Source organism: Rana temporaria, chromosome 3 (assembly GCF_905171775.1).
Source record: "Rana temporaria chromosome 3, aRanTem1.1, whole genome shotgun sequence".
Lineage (NCBI taxonomy): Eukaryota > Metazoa > Chordata > Amphibia > Anura > Ranidae > Rana > Rana temporaria.
This window is the reverse complement of record NC_053491.1, coordinates 464,660,000-464,682,321: the sequence shown is the minus strand read 5'-3', so window position 1 is coordinate 464,682,321 and position 22,322 is coordinate 464,660,000. Positions and strand designations below refer to the sequence as shown.

At 47.4% G+C, this 22,322-nt stretch overlaps 1 protein-coding gene across 1 annotated transcript in view; it reads left to right on the top strand.

Annotated features, from left to right (window-relative positions):
* The first annotated feature begins 569 nt into the window (after positions 1-569).
* LOC120933559 (protein mono-ADP-ribosyltransferase TIPARP-like) overlaps positions 570-22,322 on the top strand; it is a 33,131-nt gene continuing 11,378 nt past the window's right edge. Inside the window, exons 1-3 of the mRNA XM_040346814.1 lie at positions 570-805; positions 11,971-12,821; positions 16,578-16,743. Of these exons, the coding sequence (XP_040202748.1) occupies positions 12,391-12,821; positions 16,578-16,743 (597 nt within the window). The 5' untranslated portion in view covers positions 570-805; positions 11,971-12,390. The remainder of the gene's footprint in view (positions 806-11,970; positions 12,822-16,577; positions 16,744-22,322) is intronic.

The window sequence follows — 22,322 nt, the reverse complement described above, 5'->3', positions numbered from 1 at the left end:
CTAGATACCAAAATCTACCTTCATTACTCTAAAATACATAAATAAATACATCAATAATAAATCAATATTAAAATCAATAATAAATAAATCATTAATGACAATCAATATGACACAAAGAAAAAATTGTACTTATCTCTATGCCATGAGCAGAAAGAAAGAGGAGGAGGAGACCCAGACAGCCCCTTATATAGACTCAAGGACATGGGGGAGGGGTCCATGGGGCATCTGGGTACTGTAGTTCTATGAAGTTTTTTCTCAAAAATGTAAAGAAACAAATGTTTATGTTTTCTGCTATGAGCATTAAAAAGAAAGATTAATGCAAGATATGAAGCCTCCTGTCTGATATATAATTAACCTTTTTTTTGTTAATTCTCCTTTATGGGGGTGTGACAGGGGGCGTGTCCTATGCCTACATACGTTTGTCAGTAGGTGTCTCTCATTCCCATTTCAAAATGTTGGGAGGTGTGAACACACAGTGCAATACTGTAGCAAACGAAACGTTATTCTAAGTTTACATTGAATTTTAAGACAATTGCGACTATGTATCCGAGCTCTGAGGTCACATGACACATGACGTGATCCGGTCTACGCTGTTCCTTGTTTGGGTTTTATGGTGCCGTGAAATGACTCAATGTCCTCCTGTACCGTGCCCTTCTCCGGTATTCTATGATTCATCTCTGGAACTTCCCTGCGGGTTTTTAGGAGTGTTTATGATGAGAACTAACAATCATTTACATAAAGTAAAAAGTGAAAGTAAAAGTAGCCAGGCTGCTACTGCCGTCTCTGTTCCTGCTGCTCCGTTCTGGTAAGTCATCGGCTTTGCCTACAAAATTATTTAATGTTGAGAAACATAATTATCCACAACTTCCCAAATAATCATTTCCGGGTCCGTATAGTTCGTTACTACGTCTGCTGTAGTGGGCAGAAGAGGGGTGATTAGGTGGGCTTAGAGGAGGCGTACACTTTTATAGATTGCATCAGTATCCGTAGAAGGATCTGGGCACCCAGAAGAACGTAGGAGAGAGGGTACAGATCTACGTATCGCTGTTTAACCCTTTCATGACTAAGCCTATTGCTGGGGGTTGATTTACTAAAGGCATATTGGGCCAGATTCACGTAGCTCAGCGGATCTATAGATCCGCTCGATCTACGTGAATTAAGATCCGCTCCCGCAAGTTTAGGAGGCAAGTGGCTAATTCACAAACCACTTACCTCCAAACTTGCGACGGCGGATCCTAAATCCCCCGGCGGAATTCAAATTCCGCGGCTAGGGGAGTGTCATATTTAAATCAGGCGCGTTCCCGCGCCGATTTAAATGCGCATGCGTCGTCCGTGGAATTTCCCGGCGTGCATTGCTCCCACTGACGTCACTAGGACGTCAGTGGTTGCGACGTGAGCGGGACTTGCGACGCGCGTGTTCGTGAATCGGCGTACGCAAACGACGTAGAAAAATTCAAATTCGACGTGGGAACGCCGGCTATACTTAACATTGGCTGCGCCTGATAAAAGAAGGGGTAAGTATACGACGGAAAACCGCTACGGAAACGACGTAAGAACACTGCGACGGGTCCGCGTACGTTCGTGAATTTGCGTATCTCGCTGATTTACATATTATTTATCGTAAATCAGCGGGAACGCCCCCGGCGCCATTTTTAAATTTAAAAAAAGATCCGACACAGTGTAACACATTGTAACACTGTCAGATCTAGCCCTATCTATGCGTATCTGATTCTATGAATCAGGCGCATAGATAGGACCAATGTAAGTCAGAGATACGATGGTGTATCTGTAGATACACCGTCGTATCTCTTTGTGAATCTGGCCCACAGACTGTGCATTTTGCAAAGGGCAGTTGCACTCTACAAGAGCAGTTGCTCCAGAGTTTAGTAAATGATTAGAAGTTCTGCTGACTTCCATCATCCAATCAGATGCAAGCAAAAATGCTGTTTCTTTATTTCCCTTGCTTGTGATTGGCTATTCTTTGTAAACTAAAACTTTACCTCATTTACTAAGCTCTGGAGCAATTGCACTTGCCAAAAGGCAACTGCTCTTTGCAAAGTGCACATGGGTAGATTCAGGTAGGGGCGCGCTAATTTGCGGCGGCGTAGCCTAGCGTGTTTACACTACGCCGCCTTAAAGTGGTTGTAAACCCACTATTTTGACTTTTACCTACAGGTAAGCCTATAATAAGGCTTACCTGTAGGTAAGGAGAATATCTCCTAAACCTGCACGGTTTAGGAGATATTCCCCTCGCAATGCGGGCTGCGCATGCGCAGGGGGAAATCCACGGCGATAGGACCGGCATCCGCCGGACCCTGTCGATTTTAAATCTCCTGCGCGCGCGCACGCGCGGGAGTGACGTCATCGCCGCTCCAGCCAATCACAGCGCTGGAGCGACGATACCCGGAAGACACGCCGGAGCAAGATGACATCCTGCTTGGCGTGGACCAGGTAAGTGGTGTTCACCTCGTTCCGAGGTAAGTATTTCATAATCGGCTAGTATGCGGTGCATACTAGCCGATTATGCCTTTTGCCTTGCAAAGTTTATGCGGTTTACAACCGCTTTAAGTAAGAGAGGCAAGTACATGATTCTCAAGGCACTTACCTCCTTACTTAGGGCGGCGTAGTGTAAACACGGCGGGCGTAAGGGCGCCTAATTCAAATGACTGGGAGGGGGGCGTGTTGTATGGTAATGAGGCTTGACCTCACGTTTTTGACGTTTTTTTGTCACTGCGCATGCGCCGGGCGACTACATTTCCCAGTGTGCATTGCGGTTGCGTACGCCGCAGGGGCCTATTGATTTTGACGTGGACGTAAACTACGTAAATCCCGATTCGCGGACGACTTACGCAAACGACGTTAAAATTTAGAATCTTGCGGCGGGAATGGCGGCCATACTTTAACATTGCTATTCCACCTCATAGGTGGAATAACTTTAGGCCTGCAAAACCCTTACGGAAACGGCGTAAATCGACTGCGGCGGCCGGGCGTACGTTCGTGAATCGGCGTATCCCCTCATTTACATAATCTACGCCGACCGCAATGGAAGCGCCACCTAGCGGCCATCCGAAAAATTGCAATCTAAGATAGGACGGCGCAAGCCGTCGTATCTTAGATATGTTTAAGCGTATCTCAGTTTGAGCATACGCTTAAACATCCGTCGGCGTAGATTCTGAGTTAGGCCGGCTTATCTACTGATAAGCCGGCCTAAGGCCCCGTACACACGGCCGAGGAACTCGACGTGCCAAACACATCGAGTTCCTCGGCCAGTTCAGCCCTGAAGCCGCCGAGGACCTCGGCGGGCCGAGAGCTCCCATAGAACAACGAGGAAATAGAGAACATGTTCTCTATTTCCTCGTCGGCTTCCTCGGCCGAAAGTGTACACACGGCCGGGTTTCTCGGCAGAATTCAGCCAGAAACTCGGTCGGAAGCTGAATTCTGCCGAGGAAACTGGTCGTGTGTACGGGGCCTCACTCTTTGTGAATCTACCTAACAGTCTTTTTGCCTTTAGTAAATCAACACCTTGGTGTTTACAAGTTAAAATTCATATTTTTTGCTAGAAAATTACTTAGAACCCCCAAAGATTATATATATATATTAGCAGAGAATCTAGAGAATAAAATGGCGATTGTTGCAATATTTTATATTAGATGCTATTTTGTGCAGTGGTGTTTTTTTTAAACAGGGAAAGTGCAGTGGTATTTTAAACAACATTTTTGGGAAGAATACATTTTCATGAATTAAAAAAAAAAATGAAAAGGTAAAGGTAGCCCATTTTTTTTGTATAATGTGAAAGATGATGTTACGTCGAGTAAATAGATACCAAACATGTCACGCTTTATAATTGCACAAACTCGTGGAATGGCGACAAACTACGGTACCTAAAAATCTCCATAGGCGGCGCTTTAAACTTTTTTTACGGTTACCAGGTTAGAGTTACAGGAGATCTAGTGCTAGAATTATTGCTCTCGCTCTGCCGATCGCGGCGATACCTCACATGTGTGATTTGAACACTGTTTTTCATATGCGGGCGCGACTTCCGTATGCGTTTTCTTTGTTGCGCGAGCTCACAGGGAGGGGAGCGCTTTAAAAAAAATGTTTTCTTATTTATTTTATTTATTTTTATAATAAAAACTTTTTTTTTTTTTTTTTACATTTTGATCAGTTTTATTGCTGTCACAAGGAATGTAAACATCCCCTGTGACAGTAATAGGTTGTGACAGGTACTCTTTATGCATTTATTGCACTTCAAAGTATTCAGATCACCGAAAACGGCGATTCTGAATACTGTGTACTTTTTTTAAATCCGACGCCATTGGCAGCCGAGTAACCCAGAAGTGATGTCATGACCCCGCTTCTGTGTTTACATTGCGGAGACTAAATCGAAGCCGTTTACGACTTTGTTTCAGTCTGCGCCTAGACACTGGAGGCGCCAGATCGCGGATCGGGTCTCCCGGTGGGACGGGAGGCCCGGTCAGAGCGGCGGCGAGAGGGGGGTCCCCTCCCAGAGGGGGGGGGGGGTCCCCTCCCACTCCTCCGACATAACAACCGAGCAGCTTTTAGCCGCATCGGTTGTTATGCCTGGATAGCCAATCGCTGGCTCTAAACAACGGTACCGGGATGATGCCTGCAGCTGCGGGCATCATCCCGGTATAACCACCGAAAGCCGAGGACGCATATATGCGTATGCTTGGCGGGAAAGGGTTAAAGTCTATCTAAAGGCAAAACATTTTCTTTTAATTTTGGATAGAGTAGGGAAGAGATGTTTTTTTTTTTTTTAGTATACAGGTATGTGAACCCTTACCTTGTAAAACAACCCATTCAGTTTAAAGTAGAAATATAAAAAAATCACTTGTGTGCATATAACATATACACTATATTGTCAAAAGTATTGGGACACCTAATTTACATGCTTATCCTTATTATACAGTGCCGACAGTTTACGCAGCGCTTTACAACATGAGGGTAGACAGTACAAATACAATACAGTAGGAATCAGAGGGCCCTGCTTGTTAGAGCTTACCATCTAAGGGGGAGTGTCAAGAGGTAATAACTGTGGGGGATGATCTGATGGAGAATAAATGTAGAGTTGTTAGGTGGGGGCCCGATAGGCTTCTCTGAAGAGATGAGTTTTCAGGGATCGTCTGAAAGTGGACAAAGGGAGCTTGACGGACAGATTGGGGTAGAGCATTCCAGAGGGTGGGAGAGGCACAGGAGAAGTCCTGGACGCGAGCATGAGATGGGGATGAACTTTAATAGCATCCCAGTCTTAGTCCGTAGGGTTCAATATTGAGTCGGCCCCGCCCTTTGCAGCTATAACAGCTTCCACTCTTCTGGGAAGGCTGTCCACAAGGTTTAGGAGTGTTTTTGATTGTTCTTCCAGAAGTGCAACTGTGAGGTCAGGCACTGATGTTGGAACGAGAATGCCTGGCTCGCAATCAAATTCATCCCAAAGGTGTTCTATTGGGTTGAGGTCAGGATTCTGTGCAGGCCAGTCAAGTTCCTCCACCCCAAATTTGCCCATCCATGTCTTTATTGACCTTACTTTGTGCACTGGTCCAAATCATTTGGTGGAGGGGGGATTATGGTGTGAGGTTGTTTTTCAGGGGTTGGGCTTGGCCCCTTAGTTCCAGTGAAGGGAACTCTTAAGGCATCAACATACCAAGACATTTTGGACAATTTCATGCTCCTAACTTTGTGGGAAAAGTTTGGGGACGGCCCCATCCTATTCTAACATGACTGTGCACCAGTGCACAAAGCAAGGCCCAATCCCTGAAAAACAACTGCACACCATAATCCTCCTTCCACCAAATGATTTGGACCAGTGCACAAAGTGAGGCCCATAAAGACATGGATGAGAGAGTTTGGGGTGGAGGAACTTGACTGGCCTGCACAGAGTCCTGGCCTCAACCCGATAGAACACCTTTGGGATCTGCGAGCCAGGCCTTCTTGTCCAACATCAGTGCCTGACCTCACAAATGTTCTTTTGAAAGAATGGTCAAAAATTGCCATAGACACACTCCTAAACCTTGTGAACAGCCTTCCCAGAAGAGTTGAAGCTGTTATAGCTGCAAAGGGTGGGCCAACTCAATATATAACCCTACGAACTTATGCCGCGTACACACGATCGGACATTCCGACAACAAAACAGTGTATTTTTCTCTTCCGTTCATGGACGGACACAGCAGCATCTTGACCTTAGGGTATTATCCTCCTTCTAGGAGATTGACTAGGCAGAAAAACAGCATGTTAAGTGTTAAACACATCACACAGTACAGTACCTCCCAGGGGGCGGTTCCCCAGGGTACATCCTCCTCTCTCTGCATCTGCAGCCTCAGTTTTTTGTCTGCCTAGCACAGGAGAATGACATGGCTCATGTGGCCTGGGGATTTTTTTGAAATTTTCTTGCTTTTCATTTTTGTTTTTCTGCATTTTTGGATCCTGAGATCTACAATCAACTGCCGACTGGGTGACAGGCTGGATCCTTGTAGTCCCCCCAGTTCGGCCATCGAGCGTGTACCCGCCTTTTAGCTACGTGCTGGGTCGTCCACGACATGCCCCGTTGCTCCAGGGGTGGCCGGTGAGCTATACGCTCCAGGGCACACATATGACCGGGCTCTATGTCTGTGTCACAGTGTGTCGGGCCGACAGCCATGCCGTAACCGTGCGGACATTGGTTCTGTCTGGGATGCCTCCTTTTCCGCCCCCAATCGTTTTTTTCGTCCGCCCGGTGCTGCAGGTAAACGTTCCCAGGCCGCTAAGGCGCCCCTGGTTCCGCAAGCCCAACAAGCCTGCGGAAAAACCTGCTTCCGCATGAAGGTCTGCCCCCGCCCGTCTCCCGGGGTGGGGGGCCGACTTCGCAAATTCACGGCTCGGTTGATGTCTCTTCTTTGCGACCGGTGGGTTTGCGTAGTAGTTTCCTCGGGGTACAAGATAGAGTTTCTCTCTTGTCCACCAAACAGATTTTCTCCTTCCAACCTCCAGCTTCCTCCGGGTCGTCAGGAGGCCCTGTTTTTGGCTGTTCAGGATCTGCTGGTGAGGGGGGTGATCGTTCCGGTTCCTTTACTGGAACGGTTTCAGGGGTTTTACTCCAATCTGTTTGTTGTTCCCAAGAAGGAAGGGGTCCGTCCAATCCTGGATCTCAAGGCCCTCAACTGTTTTGTCAGGGTGCAGAAATTCAGGATGGAGCCGGTTCGCTCTGTGGTAGCGGCGCTCCATCCGGGGGATTTCCTGGCGTCCTTGGATATCAAGGACGCGTACTTGCATATCCCCATATGCGCAAAGCACCAGAGATTTCTGCGCTTTTCGGTCGGGGAGGACCACTTTCAATTTGTGTCCCTCCCTTTCGGCCTGGCTTCGGCGCCAAGGGTTTCACCAAGGTGCTGGCTTTGATTCTGGCCCTGCTGAGGCAGTGCGGAATCGCTATTGTAGGATACCTGGACGACCTTCTTCTGAGAGCTTCTTCAAGCTCAGAGTTAGAGGAGGATGTGTCTATTACCTGCCAGACCCTCCGGGAATTCGGTTGGCTGCTAAATGTTCAGAAGTCGGTGTTAGTACCGTCTCAATGCCTGGAATACCTGGGGCTGGTCCTGGATTCCTCGGAGGCGAGAGTTATTCTTCCCATGGAGAAGCTACAGACACTGCGGGCTGCGGTGCAGCGGTTGACAACCCAAAAATGGTCGTTCGCTTTTGCATGTGAGTTCTGGGTCTCATGGTGGCCTCCTTCAAAGGCGGTTCCGTATGCTCAGTTTCAAACTCGAGTGTTGCAGAGGGAAATTCTGTCGCGTTGGGACAGGCGCCCTTCGTCTCTGGATTGCCAAATCCGGGTGAGTCGCCTGGTCAGGTACTCCCTAGTGTGGTGGCTGACGTCCCTGGTTCTTCGGGCCGGGAAGTCGTTCCTCCTGTGTCATTGGACTGTGGTCATGACGGACGCCAGTCTCCCAGGCTGGGGGGGAGTGTGGGGTGATCAGTCGGCCCAGGGGCGCTGGACTCAGGAAGAATCCCGATTGCCGATCAGTGTCCTGGAACTCCAGGCGATCAGGCTGTGCCTCTCCAAGTGATCTCTGAGTCTACAGGGCCACCCGGTCAGGATTCAGTCGGACAACGCCACGGCTGTGGCTTATGTCAATCATCAGGGGGGCTCAAGGAGCTCAAGTGCAGCGGCGGAAGTCGCTCACATCCTCCGGTGGGCCGAGCAAAACGTTCCGGCTCTTTCGGCCGTATACATTCCGGGCGTACTGAACTGGCAGGCGGACTATCTAAGTCGCCAAACGCTAGACCAAGGAGAATGGTCGCTACACCCGGACGTGTTTCAGAGTCTGTGTCTAAAATGGGGCACTCCGGACGTGGATCTCTTGGCATCACGACTCAATCGGAAGGTGTCGAGGTTCGTGGCCAGGTCAAAAGACCCGTGAGCGGACGCATTGGTGGCACCGTGGGGTCACTATCGCCTAATCTACACCTTTCCTCCTCTGAAGCTTCTTCCTCGTCTGCTCCACAGAGTGGAAGCCGAGGGGATACCGACGATCCTAACTGCTCCACATTGACCTCGCCATCCCTGGTACGTGGATCTGGTGTGTCTGGTGGCTGATGTTCTGTGGCGCCTGCCACTGCGAGAGGACCTTCTGTCGCAGGGTCCTATCTTTCATCCTGCTTTACAGTTGTTGGCTTTAACGGCGTGGCTATTGAAAGCCAGGTGCTGAGGGACCAAGGTTTGTCGGATTCGTGATCTCTACCATGCTGAAGTCTACTTCCCGGAAGATTTACCATCGTATGTGGAAGGCTTACATCTCTATGTGTGAGGAGATGAATTGGCACCCCCGTGCATACGTGATGTCCCGGATTCTGCTGTTCTTACAGCGTGGAGTGGACCAGGCACTCGCCTTAAGTACAATTAAGGGGCAGATTTCGGCCTTGGCTGTTTTCTTTCAGCGACCCTTGGCGGCGCACTCCCTGGTGCGTACATTTGTGCAGGGGGTTCGGCATGTGGCCCCTCTGGTACGTCCTCCACTGCCGCCGTGGGACTTAAATTTAGTTCTCTCTGTGCTTCAGAAGCCTCCGTTTGAGAACATTAGGGAGATCCCTTTATTGACTCTTTCCCAGAAGGTTTTTTTCCTGGTGGCAATTACATCGGTCAGACGGGTTTCTGAATTGGCGGCCTTGTCTTGCAAGGCTCCCTATTTGGTCATCCACAGGGAATAAGGTGATGCTGCGTCCGCAGCCATCATTCCTTCCTAAGGTTGTTTCGACCTTTCACATTAATGAGGACATTGTTCTCCCATCCTTGTGTCCTCGGCCGGCGAACCCAAGAGAGGCTGGGCTGCATTCCTTGGACGTGGTTCGAGCCCTACAGGTGTACCTGTCTGCTACGGCTCCGTTCCGGAGGTCGAATTCACTGTTCGTGTCAGTGACTGGTCCTAAGAAGGGTCTGGCGGTCTCGCCAGCCACCATTTCTAGGTGGATCAGGCAGGTCGTGCTTCAGGCCTATGCTCTAAAGGGGCGCGCACCCCCCTTCCCGGTTATGGCGCATTCGACGAGGGCAATTGGTGCCCCTTGGGCTTTCCGCCATCAGGCATCTGTTTTACAGGTGTGTAAGGCAGCGACTTGGTCGTCGGTCCACACCTTCTCAAAGTTTTACAAGGTGGATATGAGTGCATCTTCAGATGCCTCCTTCGGCCGCAAGGTTTTGCAGGTGGCTGTTTAAGGTTGCAGTTCCTCCGTTAAGGAGCTCTGGTTTGTTTGGGGTGAAGTTGGTTTGCTGTGTTTTCCCACCCCTCGATTTTTTGACACTGCTTGGGGACGTCCCTAAGGTCAAGATGCTGCTGTGTCCGTCCATGAACGGAAGAGAAAAAAGGATTTTTGTACTCACCGTAAAATCCATTTCTCTGCACCCACCCCTCCTTTGTTTGTACTGCTTGTTGATGAACTGAGGCTGCCGATGCAGAGAGAGGGGGATGTACCCGGGGGGAACAGCCCCCTGGGAGGTACTGTACTGTGTGATGTGTTTAACACTTAACATGCTGTTTTTCTGCCTAGTCGATCTCCTAGAAGGAGGATAATACCCTAAGGTCAAGATGCTGCTGTGTCCGTCCATGAAATTAGAGAAATGGATTTTACGGTGAGTACAAAAATCCTTTTTTTTCCAACGGATGTTGGCTCAGACTTGTCTTGCATACACACGGTCGCCAAGAAGGCGGTCACGTACAACACGTACGACGGCACTATAAAAGCGAAGTTCAATACCAAGTGCGCCACCATTTGGGCTCCTTCTGCTAATCTTGTGTTAGTAGAAGTTTGGTGAGAGACAATTTGCGCTTTTCAGCATCAAAAATACAATGTCAAATGAACAAGGGACACCAACCAACCTCCTTGAGGTTAAAAAATACAAGATAATAATGGTGTTGTGGTAACTTGACACACAAAACGAAAAAATATATTATGGAGATCACTAGAATTTATTTTATTTTTTTCATAAAAAAAAAAAAACAGGTGATCTTGATTTAAAAAAAGATCACTGTAAAAATGTAATTATAAACATTATTATGGAGATCTGGCTTAAAAAATAAAAAGATTATTCAGGAGATCACGAGAAATACTGTATATATCGAGTATAAGCCGACCCGAATATAAGCCGAGGCACCTAATTTTACCACAAAAAACTGGGAAAACGTATTGACTTGAGTATAAGCCTAGGGTGTCCATCTGCATGCCTCACTGTGTCCATGCCTCACTATGCCCATGCCTCACTATGCCCATGCCTCACTGTGCCCATGCCTCACTGTGTCCATGACTAAACTGACGTTTAACATGGGAGACTATGGAAGGGGTGCCCGGCTTTGAAAAATCGGTGCTCCCCAACCGTAGGTCCCCCAGACAACAAACTTTGCACAGTTGCAGAGGAGAAATGAGGCTACATGTGTGCCAAGTCCAGGGGACCTACGACCACCCGGTACCGGGTCCCCAAAGTCACCGGAGAAATTACTGTTTAACATGGGAGTCTAGCTCCCATCAAACATTTGTTGTCGGAAATTGTAGTGTAGGTAGGGAAGGTAGGTAGGTAAACATGGCCGGAGGGGGGGGGGGCAGTTAACAGACCAATTGATTAGATGTAGAGATTCAAGACACGGCCATCGAAATCCTGGAGGGAAGAATGCCCAAAGTTTCCAAATGGTTTCTTATAGGGGCATTTTGTGGTGAGTTTAGTGATAAACTTTTCAAAAACGATGGATTGGGATAATCTTGCTGTTCCTTTAGACCTCTTTCACACTGGGGCCGGGATCCTGGGTGACAGGCTGGACCACAGGAGTCCCTGGGCGGGGGGGGGGGGGCAACACAGCACACTTGGGGGCACAGTACGGATTTTGCGCCCCCCCAAATGTTGCACTTGGGGCGAGAGTGCCAGGTGCCCCCCATGCCACTGCAATCCGGGGACAAATCCGGAGACAGACTGGCTCCGGGGACAGTGTCCTCAATCTGGGGACTGTCCCGGGAAACCGGGGATGTCTGGTCACCCTAGTGTAGAGAGAGTTTTACTGGTCTCTGAATGATGTGTCTGGTGTGGCAGTGCAGTTCCTTGCCAGGGTCTAAATAAAGGTTGTAACCCTGGATTCTCAACCAGGCAGGTTGAGGGGCTCCAGGGGGTTTGTTTATTGCAGAGGAAACTGGCTTTTCAGTTTCCTCAATGTTTCGTAAAGTCCGTTTTGGGACCTGGAGCCTGGGGGATTTCTAAGTGATCTGGGAAGACCAAAATCTCCAATCCTGGATCCAGATTTTGTAAGCAGCCAGCACACCAATTGGCTGGGCTTTTAGTAGTGACCTGACCATAATTCTGGGCTCCACCCCGGCAGAAAGGAGGTCTTTGCAAAGAGTTAGGAGGGTGCAACCTAGAAGAGAGGTGTTTGTTACAAAAAGGCCAAGACCAACTCATCTCTTATGTTACCAAATTGACCAAGGTCTTTTTCTTTTTCACAGAAAGCAAAAGCCTGCAGCTGATCCAAAGAAGCATGGACTTCAGCCTGGAGACTGGGTTATGGTAGAAAAAAAAAAACAGAACCCCAAGAACTCATCTTCTCAAGTGGAAAGAGCCACACCAAATGCCCATTGTCACATCCACTGTGTCCAAGCTTGCTAGCAAAGGTCCCTGGACAAATGGTATCCGCCAAAAGTGATTGTGGTGGAGCCAAAGGACAACCCCTATGCCCTTCAAGAGTTACCCCACCAAACTTAGGAGCATTAGAAAAAACCGCTCTGTGCAACTAGCTCACCACAACATTTGTAGAGAAGTTTCGTGGATATGTATCAATATAAAATCAAGAGGCTGCATCACCCTCTATATATTTAACTCAGAATAAATAGTAGTTCCAAAGTAGTCCCCCAGCTGTTCAATGGGACATGTATCCAATCAGAGGGAAGAGGAGGAAGACATCATTAGACATTAAGCCGGAAGAGATCACTGGACTAGATCCCATACAAGAAGAAATAGCTTTACAAAAATTGGAACTTTGCACTGAGAATACTTTTAGAACAGTTACCTTGCCCAGTGAGGTCACACTGTATAGTGAAAATCTGGTGCCATTAAATGCCAATAGCTACAATATCCACTATATCCACCTAGACGATGACATAGATATCTGTTCAAACTTTTTGATTGGTCGATGCTTTCAGGGTCTTTTGTGCCCAAAGCACCACACTGCGTGGCCCTATGTATGGCAGCTGAGGTATAAAGCCACAGTGGTTTGGTTTGACATTGACCTAGGAGCTCAACTGGTCCTGGAGAGGCTATACAGTGACCCAGCTACGGGCCAAGTCACCGGATTCCACCAGTAAGTAGGAGAAGCAAAGAAAAGAAATACATTTTTACATTAATACTAAAAACTTTATTGTCAACTCTACGTAAAGAACCTAGTACAGTGTTTTCTTATTCAGATCTCAAGTGTTTGTGCCAAAGCCTTTTAAAAATATAGATAGTCTTTAAGGCCCTGTTCACTCTGGTGCAACATACGCTTCGACTTTGGGAGCACATGGCGCATGACGTGTATAAATTAATGGTTCTCTATAAGAGCTGTCTTAACTGGTCTGACACAAGTCGGTCTGACTTTGAAAAAAGGTTCCTGCACTACTTTGGTCCAACTTCAGCCTATTTAATATCATTGAAGTCAGATCATCATCTTAACTTATCCGACTTTGGCAAGCGACCTGTGCTCTGAGGATCTTGAAGGGGAACACCACGCCAAAATTAAATAAAAAATTAAAGGCGTGCGGCCCCCCTTTCCAATTCCATACCAGGCCCCTTGGGTCTAGTATGGATCTTGAGGGGAAACTCCACGGCAAAATAAAAAAAAATGCAGTGCCCCCCCCCCCCTCCCTAGACCATACTAGACCCTTCGGTCTGGTATGGATTTTAAGGGGAAAACACACGCCAAAATAAAAAAAAAACTCACACCAAAATCTATACCAGACCCTTATCTGAGCCTCCAGCCCAGCAGGTCAGGAAAGGGGGAGGACGAGCGAGCGTCACCACTTCCTGGACCATACCAGGCCACATGCCCCCAACATGGGGGGGTGGGTGCTTTGGGGCAGGAGGTGGGGGGGATATGTGCCCCACCCCCACCCCAAAGCACCTTGTCCACATTAGATGGGGACAAGGGCCTATTCTGACAACCCTGGGTGATGTTTAGATACAGTGCCAATATATAAGCAATAAAAAGGGGGTACCTACGTCCTATCAAAATGGAAAGGTTTGTATTTGAGGCTGGTGGACTTCAATGGTACCGTCCGGGATGTATCTTGGCCTAGGGCAGCACTTTGCGGGGGGGGGGGGGGGCACGGGCACCAAAGCCTCCGCCTCTGGTATGACATGCACCCGGTCTGGCCAATCACCGGCCGTTTAATGCGGGCGTCAGTTGCTCCCTCCCCCTGGCCAAGTACGCCCCATGTATGTTGCTAGCGCAAGTGCCACGCTACAGGCCGCCACGCCAGAGGCTAAATTTATGAGGGAGCCAGAAGGCAGCCGCAGGAGCCGATTAAATAAAAGGACGGATCGGGGGTCTTTTTTTTTCCGTGCGGCTTTTGTGCCTGTGCCTTCCCCCGCAAAGTGCCCGGCCGGCCCTGAAGTGTCTGCAGGATACACTTTTGTTCCTCTAAAGGCATTTAAACATCCCTTATAATAGGAATAGTGCGTGAGGTGTCCTCTTTATGGACATATGTGGGGTCTTCAGGCAGGAAGGTCTGAGATCCCCCCCCCCAAAAAAAATGAAAGATCTCAGGCTTTCCTGCAGAGTCTCCGACATTGTTCATGTCATAACGTCGCGCTCGGGCCCCCCCAAGAGTTATAGAGACTGCAAGGGACCATCTGTTCCTCAGTTTTCTCTATGACTATCTTCCGGGCTGGCGGTTTTCTTTCCCGGCTCACCGATTGCACAGGAGAGCTGGTTGAAGCACAGGAGGGCTGCGGGAGGGTGTCCCCTCCTGCTGCCGCTAATGCCGCGTACACAGGGCTGGACTGGGACAAAGATTTGTCCTTGGACTTCATCCAGACTGGCCCACTTTGACAGGTCTCTCCCATGGCGGCCAGACAACTCCCGGCCACCCAAGCCACCTCTCCCCCTTCACTAGCCACCAGCCGTTCTACTTTATTAGAGTAGAACGGCTGGTACTGGTACTCTTATAGGCAGTACCAGTGGGGAAGCTAGACATTATTTCACCCGGGGCAAAGAATCAGTTCGGTGCCCCCCCCCCATGGGACAAGATTAGGCTGAAGTGAGAAACTCCCAGGCCATAGCTGTTGAGTCAGCTGTCTGTCCCCTCCCCGTGCTCCTTCTGGTCCCCCCATGCTCCTCTGTCGTCGTCCCTGCTCCTCTGGTCCTCCCCCTGCTTCTCTGTTCCCCCCAGGTGAGCGCTGCAGGGAGGGAGAAACAGAGGAGCAGAGGGGGGGTCCGCTGTCACTGAAGCGGACCGGTAGTCCCAATGGCCAGTCCATCTCTGCGCATACACACAACCATTTTTCGGGTTGTAAAATATGACGTTTTTTTTAATGTCATTAAAAACGATCGTGTGTAGGCTCCAGAGCAATTTTTACAACGTAAAAAATGGGCATTAAAAATTTAGAACCTGCTCTAATTTTTCACGTTGTTTTTAACGTTGTAAAAAATGGTCGTGTGTGGGCTTTAACGACGTGAAAAAAACGCGCATGCTCAGAAGCAAGTTATGAGACGGGAGCGCTCGTTCTGGTAAAACTAGCGCTCGAAAACTAGCACATTCGTCACGCTGTAACAGACTGAAAAGCACGAAGACTGAAAAGCGCAAATCGTCTCTCACCAAACTTTTACTTACACGAAATCAGCAAAAGCAACCCAAAGGGTGGCGCCATCCGACCGGAACTTCCCCTTTATAGTGCCGTCGTACGTCACCGCGCTTTACTAGAGCATTTTTTTCACGATCGTGTGTAGGCAAGGCCGGTTTAACAATAATCGGGTTGAAAAAAACCTTGTTTTTTCTAGACCATTAAAAATGGTCGTGTGTACGTGCCATTCTGCCGACATATATACTAGACATGTGCAATTCGTTTAGTTTCCAATTTGTTTTTTAACGAAAATTTGCAAATTCGTTAATTCTGAGTTTTTGTATTAACAAATTGTTTTTATTAACAAATTTTCTGACTTCCGAAAATTTTGAATTTCCGAATATGCAAGTTTTCGGATTTCCGAAAATTCGAATTTTCGTATTTGCGAATTTTCGTATTTGCGAATTTTCGTATTTCCGAATTTTTCAATTTCCGAATTTTCGGACTTCCGAAATTTTGAATTTCCGAATTTTTATAATTTCCGAATTTTTCATTTCCGAATTTTCGTATTTCCGATTTTTTTTAATTTACAAATTTTCTTATTTCCGAATTTCGGAAATTCGGATTTTTAAATTTTCACATTTTCGAATTTCCGAATTTTCGAATTTTTTTCTTTTAATTTCGAATTTTTCAATTTTCGAAATTTCGAATTTTTCGAATTTTCACATTTCGAATTTTCACATTTCGAATTTTTTATTTTTCGAATTTTTTATTTTTCGAATTTTTCATTTTCGATTTTCAACATTTCAAATTTACGAATTTTTCCATTTTCGAAATTTCGAATTTTCGATTTTTTTCTTTTAATTTTCGAATTTTCAAATTTCGAATTTTTCATTTTCGAATTTTCGAATTTTTTATTTTTCGAATTTACAAATTTTTCATTTTTGGAAATTCAGATTTATGGAAATTTGGATTTCGAAAATTCTGAATTTTTTGAATTTTCGAAAATTAGTTTTTTTCATTTTCGTTTCATTAGTTTTTTTCGGAAATTTCGTTTTTTCTGTTTTATTTGTTTATTGCTTTTTCGGAATTTCGGAATTTCTGGAAAAAGCAAAAAAAAGAATAAAACGGAAAAAAAATATTTTTCGATTTTCCCGAATTTCCGAAAAAAAAAAAAAAAACGAATGAAACAAAAACGAATTTTTTTATTTTTTTGAATTTCCCGAATTTCCGAAAATATATACAGGCCGCGGTCGGCAAGTGGTAAATCTCACACTGATCTTCTTTCTCTTAACAGTGGTTCTAAAATACCAATTGACCTCACCACGATGTCCATCCAAAACAGCCTAGTGTTTGATCGTGTCCGACGTCTCTCTACCTCAACCTGTCCCACCACCGAGTTCCACACTGACTACAAATATTACTATGAAGAAGGAGAGAACAAATGGGCGGAATATAGTCCGGTAAGGGAGACTGGAAAATAAAAGGGTCAGTCCACCTAAAACTGATATTTCGGTGTTTGGTAGATGCAGTGGTTCTCAACCTTTCTAGTGCCATGACCCCTTGATAAAATTTCCCAAGTTGTGGGGACCCCTAACATTAAAATTATTTTCGTAGCGTGGGTTGTCAGCACCCAAGGCAAGTAATTTGCGGCCCCAACCCACAGACATTTAGCGCTACCGGAGTCCTTTTAATGGCAATTATAATCACAGGTAGTGTTGCTCGCTGTGTCTCTGGCTTCACTGTGTCTCCGACTTTGTGGTGACACCTATGCCGAAATTAGGAGATAGGGTCTCCTCCAGTCCCTCCCACTTTCCATTCCTCACCAGTCAGCGGACCTCTAGTCTCTGCTCCCCATCCATGTCATGAACTGAATGGGCGCCTGCCAAGAGGCTGAGTGGGCAGCTGCGGGCTCCAGGAATAGCCCAGCTGGGCGGCCACAAGCTCCAGGGATAGCCCTTGCTGGGTGGCTGCAAAAAGACTGGGAGAGCGATAGGGGCTTCATGACCAGCCCATGATTCGGTGATCCCTGGCAAATCATCATTCGACCCCCTAGGGGGTCCCTACCCCCAGGTTGAGAACCACTGTGCTAGAGCAATGGCGGTCAACTGAAAAATTACAGAGAGCATCACGTGCGCCCCCCAACACTTCTAGAGGGCCACGCAATAATAGCACATTTTAGTACATTAACGTCCCCAAAAATGTTGACCCGCTGCAGTGTATCACAATGCACACTTAGGCCCCTTTCACACTGGGCATGGGAGGTGCGGTGGCGGTAGAGCGCCACGATTTTTAGCGCCACTATATTGTCGTATTTACCGCGATATTCGCCCGCTAGTGGTGCGGTTTTAACCCCCGCTATCGGCCGAAAAAGGGTTAATACCGCCGGCAATGCGCCTCTGCAGAGGTATTAACGCAGTTTCTCATTGATTTCAATGGAAAGGAGCGGTATACACACCGCTCCTTTACCGCTCCAAAGATGCTGCTTGCAGGAGATTTTTTTTTCCTCCCGCCAACGCATCGCCTCGGTGTGAAGGCCCTCGGGCTTTCACATTGAGAATGCTGGGGCAGGATTATTTCAGGCGTTATTTATGCGCTATTTTTAGCACGCCTGAAATACGCCTCAGTGTGAAAGGGGCCTAAAGAAGTTGAAAATGGTTGCAAGACTGCATACACACCATTAGATTTTCTGCAGATTTTTGTCTTCAGATTTACCAAAACCATATAATATGAGGTCAAACCTCGTACACACGATCGGATTTCCATCGGACAAATCCATGGATTTTTGTCCGAAGGGCGTTGACCATGAACTTGTTCTGCATACAGAGGGCAGACCATTTTCAGCCAACATTCACAAAACAACGTGTTTTTTCAACTCTCTAGCGCCACCCTTTGGGCAACTTATGCTAATGTTGTCTGATGGTTAGCATTGGTTCGGAGCATGCGTGTTTGTACTTTGGATTTTAGTCCGATGGACTTGTGTACACACGATAGGATAATCCGACAGAACACATTTGTTGTTGGAAAATTTGAGAGCATGCTATAAAACATTTGTTGTCGGAAATTCCGTCAACAATTGTCCGATGGAGCATACAGACGGTCGGATTATCCGACAAAACCCGTCCATCACACAATTGTTGTCGGAATATCCGATCGTGTGTATGGGCCTAAAGAGTTTCAATTTGTATGCAATCAAGCAGGCCCTTGCACTACATGGTTTCGGTAAATCTGAAGACAAAAATCTGCAGAAAATCTAATAGAGTGTATGGGGTCTCAAGGCAAAGGGCCAGATTCTCAAAAGAGATACAACGGCGTATCTCCAGATACGCCGTCGTATCTCTGCGTCTGGCCGGTCGTATCTATGCGCCTGATTCTTAGACTTAGTTACGCATAGATTTCTATTACATCCGACCGGCATAAGTCTCTTACGCCGTCGGATCGTAACTGCATATTTACGCTGGCCGCTAGGGGCGTGTATGCTGATTTACGCGTCAAAATATGTAAATCAGCTAGATACGCAAATTCACGAACGTACGCCCGGCCGACGCAGTACAGATACGCCGTTTACGTTAGGTTTTTCCCGGCGTAAAGTTAGCCCTGCTATATGGTGGCGTAAGTGCGGCGTACCAATGTTAAGTATGGCCGTCATTCCCGCGACAAAATTTGAAAATTTTACATCGTTTGCGTAACTCGTCCGTGAATGGGGCTGGACGTAATTTACGTTCACGTCAAAACCAATACGTCCTTGCGGCGTATTAGGAGCAATGCGCCGTTCGTGAAAAACGTCAATCACGTCGGGTCACAGAACATTTACATAAAACACGCCCCCCTGTTCCAAATTTGAATTAGGCGGGCTTGCTCCAGCCTATTTACGCTACGCCGCCGCAACTTACGGAGCAAGTGTTTGAGAATACAGCACTTGCCCGTCTAAGTTGCGGAGGCATTTCGTAAATATGTTGCGTTACGCACGCACAAAGTTACGCAAAATTAAGAGAATCTGGCCCTGAATGTTTTTTACCTACATGCATTCTATGTACTTTGTGTGCAGTGTCAACCCCAGACCCCCCCAATACTTACCCAAGACCTATCTCTATCCAGCAATGTGCACAAGAGCAGTGGCTCTCCCGGGTCTCTCCCTCCTAATTGGCTGATACACAGCAGTGGGTGTCATTTGCTTCCACTACTGTCAATCGCGGCCAGTGAGAAGGGAGTGTGGGCTGAGCGAGGCGGGGAGGAGCCGCTCTCTGTGTGTCTTATGGACACCCAGAGCCCGTTCGGGAGTGAGCGCACATGAGTGCCCAGTAGCAAGTGGCTTGCTATAGGGCCACTCGTCGAGAAGGAGGTGCCAGGAGCGCCTGTGGGGGAACCGAGAAAAGGTGGATTGGGGCTGCTCTGTGCAAAACCATTACACAGAGCACATGAGTATAACATGTTTGTTTTATAAAAAAAAACACAAGCCTTTAATATTACTTGAAGTACAATAACCCCCAGCACTGATGTCAGTGGATACAGTAATAATAACCCCCCATCACTGATGTCAGTGGATACAGCAATAATAACCCCCATCACTGATGTCAGTGGATACAGTAATAATAACCCCCCAGCACTGATGTCAGTGGATACAGTAATAATAACCCCCAGCACTGATGTCAGTGGATACAGTAACAATAACCCCCAGCACTGATGTCAGTGGATACAGTAACAATAACCCCCAGCACTGATGGCAGTGGATACAGTAATAATAACCCCCAGCACTGATGTCAGTGGATACAGTAATAATAACCCCCAGCACTGATGTCAGTGGATACAGTAATAATAACCCCCAGCACTGATGTCAGTGGATACAGTAATAATAACCCCCAGCACTGATGTCAGTGGATACAGTAACAATAACCCCCAGCACTGATGTCAGTGGATACAGTAATAATAACCCCCAGCACTGATGTCAGTGGATACAGTAACAATAACCCCCAGCACTGATGTCAGTGGATACAGTAACAATAACCCCCAGCACTGATGTCAGTGGATACAGTAATAATAACCCCCAGCACTGATGTCAGTGGATACAGTAATAATAACCCCCCAGCACTGATGTCAGTGGATACAGTAATAATAACCCCCCAGCACTGATGTCAGTGGATACAGTAATTATAACCCCCAGCACTGATGTCAGTGGATACAGTAACAATAACCCCCAGCACTGATGTCAGTGGATACAGTAACAATAACCCCCAGCACTGATGTCAGTGGATACAGTAACAATAACCCCCAGCACTGATGTCAGTGGATACAGTAATAATAACCCCCCAGCACTGATGTCAGTGGATACAGTAATAATAACCCCCCAGCACTGATGTCAGTGGATACAGTAATTATAACCCCCAGCACTGATGTCAGTGGATACAGCAATAATACCCCCCAGCACTGATGTCAGTGGATACAGTAATTATAACCCCCAGCACTGATGTCAGTGGATACAGGATTAATACCCCCAGTGTCAGTACTAATAAAATTACCACACATCGGTTATCAGTGGCAGTGAAAGGTACACCCCCCCCCCCATTCCTCTCCTGCATTGGTGGTCAGTGACAGCGAAATTTAACCACACTCGCCCTGCATTGATAGTCAATGACAGTGAAAGTTAAGCCCCCACATTGGTGGTCATGGCAGTTAACCCTCCCATTCCCCCTATATTTGTGGTCATTGCAGTCAAAATATTAACCCCCCCCCCTGTATTGGTGGTCATGACAGTGAAAGTGTTCGCCCCCCCCCCCCCCATCTTTCCTGCATTCGTGGTCAAGACAGTGATATTTTACCACCTATACTTTGGTGGTCATGGCAGGGAAAGTTAACCCCCCCATGTTGGTGGTAATGCCAGTGACAGCGTTAGCACTCCCCATCCCCCTATTTATGGTGGTCATGGCAATTAAAGTGTTAACCCCATCCATCCCTTTCCCGTATTGGTGGCCATGGCAGTGAAAGTGTTAACCCCAGTGCCCATCTCTTTATTGGTGGCCATGGCAGTAAAAGTGTTAACCCATCCCCCCTCCTGTATTGTTGGTCATAGCAGTGAAAATGTTAACTCCCACCCCATTGGTGATCAGTTAGCCATCACATGCTCCCATGCCATTATCTCTCCCTCTTCCCAGGCCGGGGCTTTACCCAGCTTCATATGCATCGCTGTATTGTTCAGGGATGCACTCCATCATCATCCCAGGAACTGGGACCAAGAAGTCAACTTTTGATGATGGGAAGCCGGTAGCAATAGGCTCCCAATGACATCAGCAAATTACAGTCCTGCATAGGCGTGCGCACAGGGTGTGCCAGGTGTGCCTAGGCACACCCCAATCACCCCGTGTGGCTCAGATTCTCCCTGTTTGGACCCCTGATGTTTCAGAAAAGCCCCCTACCGGGTCAGTATATATACACATGCACACACACACATGTGTGTTTGAGCTTTGGGGTGCACACCCTAATGCAATAGGCTGTGCACACCTATGCAGTCTTGCATGATCAGAAGGCCCTGCTACCGACCTCTGGCATCACGGCCCAATTAAAGGCCCAAGATTTTTCTAAACCTTCTATTAATGAGTTTACAAGTTTACCCTGTTGCTGCCTGTGTAACACATATGTGCAAAAGGAAAATGGCAGGCTTTAATGTCCACAAGCCACAGGGTGGCTGATGTTTCTGTGCTGAGAATGGGTTTAATGTGCGTACCCAACACAGAGACCTTCCTCTCAAAGACAGCTGATGGTCCCCACTAACGATTAGTAGCCAGTGTCAGAAGTATTGGGACACCTGCCTTTACACACACATGAACTTTAATGGCATCCCAGTCTTAGTCCGTAGGGATCAATATGGAGTTGGCCCTTTGCAGCTATAACAGCTTCAACTCTTCTGGGAAGGCTGTCCACAAGGTTTAGGAGTGTGTCTATGGGAGTCTTTGACCATTCTTCCAGAAGAGCATTTGTGAGGTCAGGCACTGATGTTGGATGGGAAGGCCTGGTTCACAGTCTCCGCTCCAAAGGTGTTCTATCGTAT